The sequence below is a fragment of the Ptychodera flava genome, chromosome 8, assembly GCF_041260155.1.
Source record: "Ptychodera flava strain L36383 chromosome 8, AS_Pfla_20210202, whole genome shotgun sequence".
In the NCBI taxonomy this organism is placed as follows: domain Eukaryota; kingdom Metazoa; phylum Hemichordata; class Enteropneusta; family Ptychoderidae; genus Ptychodera; species Ptychodera flava.
In genome coordinates, this window is record NC_091935.1 from 42,785,943 (window position 1) to 42,800,302 (window position 14,360).

At 35.0% G+C, this 14,360-nt stretch overlaps 1 protein-coding gene across 3 annotated transcripts in view; it reads right to left on the reverse strand.

The window, feature by feature from the left end:
• LOC139139386 (mutS protein homolog 5-like) overlaps positions 1-14,360 on the reverse strand; it is a 258,320-nt gene that overhangs the window by 22,702 nt on the left and 221,258 nt on the right. For all 3 annotated transcript variants that reach the window (XM_070708289.1, XM_070708290.1, XM_070708288.1), the window contains 2 exons: positions 12,741-12,837; positions 8,449-8,665 (listed from right to left, as the gene is read on the reverse strand). In XM_070708289.1, coding sequence (XP_070564390.1) covers positions 8,449-8,665; positions 12,741-12,837 — 314 coding nt within the window. The remainder of the gene's footprint in view (positions 1-8,448; positions 8,666-12,740; positions 12,838-14,360) is intronic.

The following is a 14,360-nucleotide window of genomic DNA, read 5'->3' on the forward strand; positions in this document are numbered from 1 at the left end:
TAGAGAATTGGTGGTAGATAGTACAGTTTGGCATATATTATTATTATTATTATTTTATTTCTTAAAAGCGCACTACACTGCGTCTCAGTGCTCTTTACAAGACTGAAAATGTATTTCTGAGAAAATAAGCATAAAAAAATAAAATGTCTATCTGGCAATAAAAACAAAGTTACACTTTGTAATATTCCTTAAAAAGGTATGTCTTAAAGAATCAATAGTACAGTTTATGTCAGCATTAAAAGGGAGACCATTCCATAAAATAGGTGCTGCGACTGAAAAGGCACGGTAGCCGTAGTTTTTAGTTGTCTTGTTTGTGTCGCGCCTCAGTAAAACTACTTTGTCCGATGAACGAAGGGTGCGATTGGAAACACGGGCGTCTATTAGTGGACGGAGATAGTCTGGGCATTTTCCGGAAATAATTTTGAAAGTCATGAGAATGAGCTTAAACTTAATTCTTTGCTCTATTGGTAACCAATGAAGCTTGTATAGGACAGGTGAGAATTGATGGTAGATTTAGGCATATGGAGAATTGATGGTAGATTTAGGCATATGTAGAATTGATGGTAGAAGGTAGAGTTAGGCATATAGAGATTGATGGTAGATTTAGGCACATGGAGAATTGATGGTAGATGGTAGAGTTGGGCATATGGAGCATTGATGGTTAGATTAAGGCATATAGAGAATTGATGGTAGATTTAGGCATATAGAGAATTGATCTAGTTTGGCATGTAGAGAATTGATGGTAGATAGTACAGTTTGGCACATAGAGAATTGATGGTAGATTTAGGCACATGGAGAATTGATGGTAGAGTTTGGCATGTGGAGAATTGATGGTAGATGGTAGAGTTTGGCATATGGAGCATTGATGGTTAGATTTAGGCATATAGAGAATTTATGGTAGATAGAAGAGTTTGGCATATAGAGAATTGATGGTAGATTTAGGCATATAGAGAATTGATGGTAGAGTTAGGCATATAATGAATAGATGGTAGATTTAGGCATATAGTGAATTGCTGGTAAAGTTAGGCATATAGAGAATTGATGGTAGAGTTTGCCTTATAGAGAATTTATGGTTGAGTTAGGCATATAGAGCATTAATTGTAGATGTGGAAATTTAGGCATATGGAAAATTGATAGTAGATGGTAGAGTTTGGCATATAGAGAATTGATGGCAGATTTAGGCATATGGAGAATTGATGGTAGATTTAGGCATATAGAATTGATGGTAGATGGTAGAGTTAGGCATATAGAGAATTGATGGTAGATTTAGGCACATGGAGAATTGATGGTAGATGGTAGAGTTTGGCATATGGAGCATTGATGGTTAGATTTAGGCATATAGAGAATTGTAGCCTAGAATCCTATTCGTCCGCTTGCCTCCGTACCTCTGACCCACTCCCGTCTAGTCTCGTGAGCAGTTTTTCAAGTTACATCGTAAAAACTGCTCATTTGAATGTCAATGGTCGCCAGCTGAGACCGTGACGTCACTTGCGCCCCTTTTCAAGTCAATCACTGAAAATGACCTTCTCATGATTGGCCTATGACTTGGCTGGGCAGAGCGACAGTGTCAACATGATTAACATATTTGACGTCATTTTTGTGTGAAAGAAAAATGGCTGCAAAAGAGGCTCCAACCATCGTAGAAGCGATAAATCAGACTGTAAATGAGGTACTTTGGACGGTGCCGGGCATATCGTCTCTCAAGGAACAGCAAAGAGATGCTATTATTTAATTTTTGAGAGGGAGAGACGTACTAAGTGTACTGCCCACGGGATTTGGAAAGTCCCTGATTTATCAACTCGCACCAAAGGTCCCTTTATATTTACGACGCCACTTCCAAATTCTGTCCTAGCCAGCTCATTATTCTATCGTAGTTTTGCCTTTCTATCTCGAAACATTCAAAACATATATGTAGGTGAGTTTGTCTGCAACACGCAACACTGTAATTCTTAATGTTAAGCGTGATAGAAAAATCGTTCAGTTGATGTGGTTCTGTTGACATGTGCAAAATTGCCGCGATGAAAAACTAGCCAGAGACTGTGCCGTAATTGGGCATAATGAATATTAATGAGCTCTGCCCAGCCAAGTCATAGGCCAATCATGAGAAGGTCATTTTCAGTGATTGACTTGGAAAGGGACACTAGTGACGTCACGGTCTCAGCTGGCGACCATTGACAACCAAATGAGCAGTGTTTACGATGTAGCTTGAAAAACTGCTCACGGGACTAAACGGGTGGGTCGGAGGTACAGAGGCAAGCGGACGAATAGGATTCTAGGCTAAGAGAATTGATGGTAGATAGAAGAGTATGGCATATAGAGAATTGATGGTTGAGTTTGCCTTATAGAGAATTGATGGTTGAGTTAGGCATATAGAGCATTAATGGTAGATATGAAAATTTAGGCATATGGAGAATTGATGGTAGATGGTAGAGTTTGGCATATAGAGAATTGATGGTAGAGTTGGCATATAGAGAATTGATGGTAGAGTTTGGCATATGGAGAATTGATGGTAGAGTTGGGCATATAGAGAATTGATGGTAGAGTTGGGCATATAGAGAATTGATGGTAGAGTTGGCATATAGAGAATTGATGGTAGAGAATTGATGGTAGAGTTTGGCATATAGAGAATTGATGGTAGAGTTGGGCACATAGAGTATCGATGGTAGAGTTTGGCATATGGAGAATTGATGGTAGAGTTGGGCATACAGAGAATTGATGGTAGAGTTTGGCATATAGAGAATTGATGGTAGAGTTTGGCATATGGAGAATTGATGGTAGAGTTGGGCATATAGAGAATTGATGGTAGAGTTGGGCATATAGAGAATTGATGGTAGAGTTGGCATATAGAGAATTGATGGTAGAGTTTGGCATATAGAGAATTGATGGTAGATCTAGGCAAGTAGAGAATTGATGGTAGAGTTAGGCATATGGAGAATTGAAGGACATAAATCTTGCTATTTTTAATCATTGTGATGATGAGCAGACTATTTCTGATGTTCTTCTAAATGCATTTATCAAAGGAATATTTCAATTTATGTATCAAATGCTGCATGTGTTCCACAAACTGAAATATTATGATCACAAATTGAGTGACCAATTTGATCTGCAAGGGGTAATTTGAAACTATATTGAGTTTATGATTTGGATTACCATGATGAAAGATTCAAATTGTGAGGAATACACAGTCATTGCAGAATTAATAAAACCAAAACCAGATTATAACTGGAAATATTCCCCTCTTTTGGTGTATGTTGCAGTTGTCTATAAACTAACACTTTTCTCAAACATTATTGCTGCAAGTTTGCCACTTTTTCAAAATTGCTATGATCAACATCTCAATGTATTTAGATTAAGTATAGCTTCATTTGAAAATCACATTATGTATACAAATTAGTAATTAGCTTATATAAAAGGAAAATGCTAAATTTCTTTCACTGTGTTGATATCATGGTATCATCACGTTATGTAGCAAGATTACAATTAAGACCATCAAGTTTTATATGCCAAATTGTCACACTCATTAAATATGAAAATTACAAATTAGCAAATGCAAAAATGCAAAATGTCTTTTACAACTATTATATTACTGTATCATTAATAGTCATATCACTTCTGACAATTTTGGTAAAGTTAAACATCAATAATTGAGACAGTCCAGCAAACATCCAAATTACTAATTAGGTAACAAAAACTTTAAAAAGTGCCTTTCACTTCTGTCATATCTTAAAATTTATTATCCTTATGGGTAAAAGTTCATTAAATATGCAAATTGATATACAGCGCAAATTACCATTCACCCTAACTATATCATTGTTTCATCAATATACAATGTAAGTTTAATCAATTTCAGTCTAGATCTTCCAGTTAAATATGTGGAATTGGAGTTGTTCATAAAATATGGAAATTAGTATTTGCTGTTGTAAAAAAGCGTCAAGAACACTGTGCTCACATTCGGTTTAAATTGGTCCATTCAAGAAATATTTAAACAAGAATGACAAAAGCAAATAAGGTCTGCAGCTTAGGTACTGGAGGTCAACTTTAGGAACAAGCATATCAACTTCTACAGCAATGGGAGAAGCAGATCTTACATACAGAACCAAATGTTGATAGAAAAAATCAGCCAGAGGAGGCTTGACAAAAAGGAAAGGTGGGAGAGTGGAGAACAAATAATGTAAAAAGAATCAGGTAAAAAAAATGATGCTACCTCACCAATCTTCTAGACCCCCTGAATATCAACTGTTCCAACCCTTGGTTTGACCCAATCTCCGTACAGAGATTGTAGCGCCGTGGAAAATTATAACCTAGCTGGGGAGTCTCAGCAGTAGTGACACTAATCTCTGCCACAGGCGACGGTTTTCATCAACTTTTTGGGTATTGCGCGTTTATATAATACTTTGAACTAAAAAAAATTAGATAAATGAATAGTACACTAGTTTCAATATCGATCCTCGATTCCGTGAACACTTGCAAAACATAGACCTTGCTCTAGGTTACAGGGATGTAAATTGATGATTCAAAATGTATGCCCCAACGGCTGTCAGCTTTGCAGACGCGATTGCCAAAGTTTTAGCAGATTATTTATTATTTTTATCAGTGTATTAATGTATTATTTTTACCAGTGTGCGGCAAGTGCGATCTCTAGCTGGATTGCTCCTATCCGTTTACTATTTCCGCCAGGTTTATTTAGCCAGTTGGGCGCGCGCAGGACTGAAAGAAGTCCGAGTTCGGAATATTTAAATTTGTCTGCAGCAGAGATTGGTGGGGGCGCGTGGTCAACGACTCGGAGACCCTCTAACTTGGTTCAAATTATCCACGCCGCGCTGCTGCCCCACTCCGCTTCAATCTCTGTGTGGAGATTGGGTTTGACCATGCTTACATAAAGAGCTACATTGGCCAGATGGGAGGAAATGTAAAGTACATGAACTATTTGCAACCTTGGGTATTTTTTAATAATTCTATCAGTGCTTTCATTTGAGTGTAAACAGCACTTAAATTAGTTTCAGATTGTGAAATGCCTTCCACTGTGGGGGTGATTACAACATCTGGAATTATCCTGGATCCAAATTTCTCATCGGTTCTTGTGTAACTTACATAGAAAAGTTGCGAAAATTGGCCCGCAATGAAAAAATCAACCCCAGTTTTGTTTTCTGGATCAAATTTTACTACAAATTGATATCAAATATGACAAAATTATGTTCACAGCCTTCAACACTGTTTCACAACATATCCTTGGTTGGTATAGGTCATTTAAGGTCACAGACTGAGAGAATTAACTAAAATATACAAATTTGGAGGTTCCCAACATTTTGAGCAGACGATTTATCTAATAACATCACTCAGGACCTTTTTACCAAATTACAAAGCTATCAGACAAGTAGTTTTTTCAGAACAAGTTTTCTTGATCAAAAATGACCAAAAATGACAAAATTGTCTTTAAAATACAGATTATTTCAGGACAGTTTCCACATATTCAAGTACTGTTATCCCTGGGCATCTTTATACCAAATATACCAAATGTCTGTGAGGCGGTTTAAAAAAAAAGATTTTCTCAAGATTTTTCTGACCAAAAATGACAAAAAAATTGCCCGAAAACAGTAATTTTGCCAATTTTGTCTTAATTTCAACAAATTAGAAGGATAACACCTTTGCAAACATCCAACCCAAATTTGAAAGCAATTGGGCTGGCGGTTTCAGAGAAGAATTTTTACTGAAAATGAGGAAAATAACAAAAAAATCAGCAAAAATACAAAATTCAAGATATCTTCACAAAATACATCAAAGTCTATAAGGTCCAACTAGGGTACTTGTATACTAATTTTCAAAGCAATCAAAACAGCAGTTCTTGAGTTAGTAATTTTTTATCATTTTCACATGTTTAAGCTAATTTGCATAATTTGGGCAATGCAAACTATATTTGAACAAAATCCCATCTATAGCCCAGGATACATCCACACACCAAATACCAAGCTGAAAAGTGCAGCAGTTTGTGAATTTTTTATGTTGACGGATATACTATATGCACATACATACATACAAACATACATACATACAGACGCCACTGATTTCAGCTTATACGATAACCTCACATTGGTATACCAAATGTGAGCTACAAATGCTTAATGACTTTCATTAATGTACTTAGCAAATTTCATCAACTTTGGTCTAGTCAATCCAGAGATATATCCCTATAAGGAAAGTTTATTATGTATGAAAATTTTGACTTTCAGTAATTTGCTCACGTGTTCACACACGTGAGCATATGTTGCAGCGATGTCTTTCTGTGTGTGTGTGTGTCTGTCTGTCTGTCTGTATGCTCGATATCTCAAAAACGGCTCATAAGATCAGGATCAAATCTGCTATATAGATTCTGTTTGCAATTGGCATAAACTGATTAGTTTTTGGCGGGTGTGGCTTGCTTACTTTTTGCTCATTTGCATAATTATTGATTTAAAAAAAAAACCTGGTATACATTGAGAATGACTGAACACAATTTGATGAGATTTGCTACAAAAGTTGATCACACCAAGATGTATCAGCCGTTAAAGATATTAAGGGTTGACATGAATTGCTAATTTGCATATTTAATGAACTCTCCTAATTAGGGCTATATATCTGAATTGGCTAGATTAAAATTGACGAATCTAAAGATACTATGATATTAACGTTATTGAAAGTCATTAAGCATTAAGCAGAAAGAAAACATAAACCTCCAGAATTGTCTTCTTTGTCAGTCAAAGTCATTGATAAAGAACAACACGTGGACAAAAGAAGATTATTAGAGGCCATGTACATTAATGTAAACAATCCACCACTCAACGCCAATGTTGGAAAATATGAGATCCCACCCATCTATGGTGACATCCTGATAGTCAGTGGACAGTTCAATGTCCACACTGAACACATTTTCTGTGACAATGAAACGTTTTCACAACTCAAGTTTGTTCACACCTCCAGCTGTTTAAATGCAAGCATTTGGATCTTTCTGTCAGATCAAGTGTGGACACTGATGAAGGACAAGAGATTTGTTCGAAACATGTCAGTTTTGCTAATTCACAGTGGAAGAAGAGAACTGTTCTGTGTTTCAATGTTAATGCTTCCATGATGAACATACACAGTACCATATTTACCTGTATTGACTAGACCAAGTTGACGAAACTTGTTATGTACGTTAAAGGTACTATGATACAACATTATTGAAAGTCACTTAACATTTTTATTTCAGCCAATTTCTAATTTGAATATTTAATGAGAACATTTCAGTAAATTTCTAATTTGAAAATCTAATAAACTTTCCTAATTGCGGATATATACTACGATTTACTTGATCACAGTCAGCAAAATATGCTATGTAAATTGATGATTATACCAGGTTATCACAATATTGAAAGCCATTAAGCATTTTCATGTTAGCTAATTTATAATTTGCATATCTAATAAGCTTTTACAGTGTGGCATAATTGGCTTGAAGGACTTGACCAAAGGCAATTACACGTGCTATATTAAATGGTGATACAATGGTAGTACTCAAAGAAATTATTATATTATTTTTATTTCATCTAATTACATATTTGAATACTTAATGACCTTTAGAATTGATCTGTCATGAATAATGTTCATTATGTTGATCATAACACTTTCAATTAAGTTGCAAACATGTGGCAAAGGTTCAAATTTGCACATATGCAATATATAATGAAACACCTGAGCATTTTCAGTTCATATCTGGTTTTATATAAAAGTATCTTCAATGTACATAGCATGTTTTGTCAACTTCTGTCGAGTCAGTCCTGAGATATATCCCTAATTTGGAAAGTTCATTAAATATGCAAAAAGGATCTCTCAATTTCAAAAATACATCTGTATTCCAATCTGATCTTCAGTTCTTGAGATATCATGCCTATGCAGACAACAAGACAGACAGACAGAGAGATGTTGCCTGGAGGGGAAAATTAACAAACTCTAACTTGTCCAAATAGTTTTTAAATATCAATTAACAGAATATTATGACTCAGTTAATGCACAGTTAATAAACTTTGCCTGTCTGCTAGGCTCCCATATGTTAACACTGGAGCTAAAAAGTAAACACTATAAAATTTATAAAAGGATAGCTGCACGCTTTGATCAAAATTCACTTTCATGCTCACAGTGATAAAACAAACTGTACTTTCATGCTCACAATAATAAAACAAACTGTAAAGGCATAAAATAATGCTGTATGCAAAGTGTCCATCTTGGAAGTTTCATATAAAATGTAAAAGTTTTTGATATTGTACAGTATTTCCCAATTTATTATTGTACCTTCTGATATGTGGCCCTGGCAGCTAAATCAGGACATGTATATAAGTTTGCTTCCACTGGTATCTGTTGCGTCACTATACATTTTTAAAGGATATCTTTGTCTCTCACAATTCACTAACCTTTGGAGACTTTTCTTAATTGTCTTATTACCTGCTTTATATAGATACTTTTGCCACTGGAATTTGGACCAGTTATAAATTTGACTTTACCATAATCTCCACCAGATAATGTGTTGTTTGGTACAAATGGATTAACACACAGTTCTTGTAATGGATGTCTTCCACCTTCTATCTGTATTACATTGTCAGTTGTTAGTATTGGCTGTGTATAATTATTGGCTTGAGCACTCATAGCCAGTGATATCAGGCTGCAATAAATAGATAAAACATTGGGCATCAGATTATACTTGCAGTATTCTTTTCCTTAATGTGTCATGTCCATAGATATCAACAGTACTGTCATAATATTTTCTAATTGTGCTTAAACTATTTGGACAGGTTAGAGTTTGTTAATTTTCCCCAGATGGGATGGAACGATTTAAAGTAAAAATAAATTATGTTAAAACTATTATCCAGTTGTTGGATTAACAATATCCTCTAGTCTTGATCTCCAACATACGTTACTGTTCTTGCCTACTCACAAAGTTTTCATACAGACTTGTTAGTCATATCATAAACAGTATTGTTCTAAACACTGACTGAACTTTACAAAAGGCACATTTAACAAATCACTGTCAATGATAGAGTCCCTGCATGTTATGGTGTACCAAGATTTGTTAAATGCAACTGAATGATGGTCAGTATGGTATACAATTAGAATGTGTTGAATCAAGTGCACTATCCTCAACAAACCTGGCCACACTCAGTTACAATTCTGTATCCTTTATCAAGAACTCCTTTATCAAGAACACAAACTTCAGTCATCCTAGGGACTTGCACATAATCAAAAGATTTCTGAGAACTCATTTCTGAGAAGAAGAGCAAAATTGATGCAGGATGACAGCATGCTACCATCAACCTACCTATCCTAACAGTCCTGTGTCTCTGACAGGGAAAATCAAATCTACAGTGACATACAGTCCTTGTACAAACTATAAAACAAACAAAATGGCAGTGGATACAAATGCCACAAAATCACTGCAACGCAGCCAATATTATAAGATCAGATCATGATCAAAATCAAAGAGCATACGTAACAGAGGGTAATTAATTGTCCTTGAAACACATAAGTCCAGGTAAGTTTTAGTTTCAGCTCTGGAGATGAAAGATTTAGGCCACTCAAATTAGTAGATTAATCATGAAACAAATTAATGTGCATGTGTTTGATACAGGGTTAACTTGTACCAACTTTGAGGGATCGGTTTGAACATCTCTGAAAAAAGCTTACACAGACAGAGGGATCAATGCATGTCAGAACGCACACGACATTAAGCCATTTGGCTGCCTTCACAAATAATGATTAGGGGGCTGGAGAAATCGTGATTGAAATCTTATTTTTTTTCAGATCCCCCCCTAAATGCCTTAAAAAAATTTCAAATGCCCCCCTGATCAAAATTTTTCAAGTCCCCCCCAACTATCACAAGCCTGTACATTAGTAAAGGATGTGTGCGCAGAAAAAAGTCATATTCCTGAGGCAAGTTCTTAAGGTGGCTGGAAAGGCTAGAGCTTCAGTTATAAACTTCAATAAAACTATTAAAATATAAAAGTAGTCAACATTCTCTGTGGAATAAAAAAAACTAGACATTTGGGGTCATAGGCATTGCAGAGTTATAGCCTGTTGAAACTTCTGAAAAACTGACCAAATAAGAAGAAGTTTGGGAGTCCTTGGTGTATTAACTATGGTAGAGGTCCCCTAGCTTTTAAAAAATGTTTGAAAAGGGAAAGTCATTTTTTGCTGTTTTTCAGGAAAGTTTAACAAGGCAGTGTTTGCATTTAGAATGCATGACTGCTATTGTAAATGCATTTTTAGATTTTTTGAGTGTCAAAGAGGTGTCAAAAGTGAGATTAACCAAAATAACTGCTCTGTGACCTCAAAAGATGGGTGCAAATATGGCTTGTTTTCAACATTTTTGACAGAATAATAGTTTTCCTACATATTTTGCCAATTTAATCCAACCTTTGAAATGAGATATGGACATGGAATTTTTACAGCCTATTAACAAGGTTACAGACAAGATGACTATCGCACAATTTTCCTGTATTTGAAGTACTTTTTGAAAAATCACATTTTGAAATTTGAAAGAATTTTTAAATAATTTTTTGATATGTAAACCCATGTAAAATCATAAAAACAAATTTTATTTACAAATCCTGCCGTACACATCTTACAATTAACAGTGTCAACATATTTATAAATAATTTAGTAGTATTAACTACTATCCAATTATTATTAAATTCAAATATGCAAAAAAAACATGAAAAATTAAATTTTAATATTTACTGGTGTCATATTTCAAAACCATGGCTGCAAATATACAATTTTTATATAATATCTTGATTCTAACACTTGAAACTTGACACTAACTCTGAGAAAAGAATTGGTGCAAAAATAGCCTTTCCAGTCACCTTAAATTGATTCATTTTAAATGCATCAGTGAACTTTTTGGATTAACTTGAGTTAATCCAACTCTGGCCAGGTCAATTGCTCCTGCCGAAGAGCACACAAAATGACGTTCATGAGAGAGTAGGCAAATTGTGAATTCTGGCTAATTGTCATCTTGTAAAAAACTGAGCACAGTGACCTACCAAAAGTTTGTTTCAAAAGTACAAGCCATATATGAATTAGATGCTACTCAAAATTGACAATACTGGAAGGTTAAAATATTCCATCAAATACATGTTTAATCTCTGAAATTTTGGGTGTAATATTGGCAAATTTGGTTAAAAAATAAATATTTCCATTTAGTCACATATAGTCTTTACTATTCAAAGTTTTACTTTTGTATTTTTTTTATGATGAGAATGTGAAAAGTTAGAAAATCAAGCATGGTGACCCTGTCTTTTTGCATGGTGACCCTGTCTTTTTCTTTAATATTTGATTATTCTCATATGCCTGAATTCAAAAATTGCTGATAACTTATAGACTTAATTAGTCTCCTGGTCTTCCATGTGTTGCTCTCTGGCCTGATCTTGTGTACAAGTATTGTTTCACTGACATGAGCGTTATTTGACCCAAACTCTTTTTCACCAGCTACCATGTACATCAAAGTCAGAGCTATCTCTATCACTGCTCAAGTATGCAGTGACAGCGACATTGCAGTAGCTGGGCAGTACCTAATAGTGACACTACCCATTGGGAGTAGCTGTATTAACTTTGATAATTTGATAATTTTGATAACTTTGATAATTTTGACAATATTTTTGTTCAGTTTATACAACTGTGTTCTTGTTCTACTCCCTACAGCATGTTGAACTGTCCAGTATTCAGCTTGCTAACACAGCCTATGTATGTATCATGCATTTGTATCACTGACAACTGGCTGTCAGTCTGGACTCTAATTAAATTATCACCTAATACTTATTTATATATACAGGCTTTGTCAACAAACTGAATATTGTGTGTTTGAGCATGCTCTAGTTGATATACTGCACAGAAATATTGCAAAAACCATCAACAGTAACAGCTTCTGCCCTGTTACTAGGCTCTTTTGGTTTTTTTACATCAAATCATACATGTCTAGATTTTTTTCAAGATAAAAGTCATGAAATGTGAAAAAATGCTTCTAGATTTTGTTAAACTATTACAAACATTACAACAATTGGATGACATAAAAATGGTATTCATCTTTCATTAAATTACCTACAAAAACTTGGAATTGGAAAATATAAAACGTAAATGGGAACCAAAAAATTTTCAAGTCCCCTTACTGGCAGACCAAAATTTTCAAGTCCCCCCTCCAGTACCCCAAATTTTTCGAATCCCCCCCTTTGAATTTCTCCAGCCCCCCCCCCCCCAACTGTTTTTTGTGAACGCAGCCTCTTAGTCAACCCAAGACTTAAAAGACATTAAATGCAATATGACCATTGCCGTAAACTGAAATCTTGCAAAGGTTTTGACAAAACATGACAAAATACCTTCATACACAATATTGGTAATTTAATCATTACTTTGCTGATTTGATTAGGAAGAGATACAAGCATTCATGAACCAGTTTGTTTTCAGAAGATAAATGTAATTCATGAAACCGACTACCCACTGACTTACTAAAATCCAAAATTGACAGGTTTTATAACACTAAGGTTGTGTAACGCTAGGGGTCCTAATATTGATGATTTAAGAAATATAAATTTTTTTAAATAAATGAAGCTGAAAGACCACACACATTTATTCAGAATTTTAGTTAAATGTTGTTTACCAGTAGTCCTGTAAATAACCTTAAATAACCTAAATGCAAACCTGACAGCACTAAATCACAGAAATCATACTCCACTGTTTGTTCTTACCAATCCAGCTCTGCAGCATACTCTAAAACAGCATTTAAAACTTTACTGTGTTCTAGAATGATATTCTGCAGTCGATGCATAATGGTTGTTTCATGATCTGAAAAAAAAATATTAAGAAGGTGTAGTAATATACAGCATTCATAGCTTAAGAAATTAAAAGTATGGAAGTTTTTTAACAAACAAAATAAATAATTTTACGAAGACAATTAACCTACAGAAATTTTTTTATTTCACTTTCAGCGACAGAGGAAATTTTAACATTAAATGAAAATCTAATGTCCACTATATCCACAGTGAATGCAAAGTGCAAAGAGAAAACACGGACAACATGAGAAAAAGGCAAATACATGGATACACTGGTAAATTTTCAATTGTGATCAAGTATAATACTTCTATGGAATATCGGAAATCTTAATTACTATTGAACAAAATATTTATGTTGACATAATATATTTAGGGGTTATTATACGAAGTTTGGGTGATACCGCGTCTTATACAAGTGATGTGTCTGTATTTTGATGAGTTGCACAGCAACAAGTCAAAATACGGACATATCACGAGAATACTACGCAGTATCACAAAAAATTTGTGTATTAACCCCTTTATCATACATGCATGCTTTGGTTATGACTGCTTTCCTACCGATATTCTGAAATTAGCGACAAAGTCACATGAAATTGACCTTGCTTGCTCCTCGCTGTACTCATAAAAAAGCGTTTGCTAAGGAGTGATGAAAACTGTATCACTTCTTGATATTATTCCGCTATTGGGCCATTCCACTTCATGGGAGGGTTTACGGCACACTTTCAAAGCAAATAAACATTAAGATGTTGACACAGGTTTTCACAAATTGAAGATTTATTTTGAGCTTAAAATTGCAGTGGACATAAGACATAGTCTGGAGTGTGTAAAATGAATGTGTTTTCATGTTCTGTAACGTAACCTCATACCTTTGCGAAAGTTCTGGGCCCCGCCAAAATCAGGTTAAAATAATTGCGCCACGTGTGCCAGAGTTCAATTTCAAACTCGATCGAGTATAAACAGCTGACAGCGTAGAGTTAGAGCAATGGATTTAACAGCCGTACCAGTCAGTTTATCTCCAAGAATTATACATGTCCTCAGACGTCAAATATGCCGAATTTACCATCTTTAACTTAATAGAAAGGAATTTGTGAGTGGACTAGGGAAAATGTGAAGTGAGTACACTGTAAGCTGTAGAGTCGTAACTCGTCGTGATTTTGTTGCTGTACGAATAAAACATTTCAAAGGCATTTACATCGTCTGCTAGTATATTTGGTTACTGCAGTGGCTTGCCGAACTAAACTTCTTTTAACAACCTAAACGAAAGTTTGACTTTCCCTGGTATCTTACATTGTATCAAAAAAACCCACACTGGATACGATCATGCCGTGTGAATCTCACTGACAGGTACAAATTGGAAATTTAATATGTGCACCTTGTCTGTCGCGAGTATTTTCTGTGCGGTTGGATATTTGTGGCTCATTTATGGCTGTAAACAATGTAATTTACTGCTTAGATACTTAAAATTGTCAACAGGAAACTTGTTGTATAGCGGTTCTATCGTGATGATGCACTGTCAACCGGGATCGTAATCTTCAG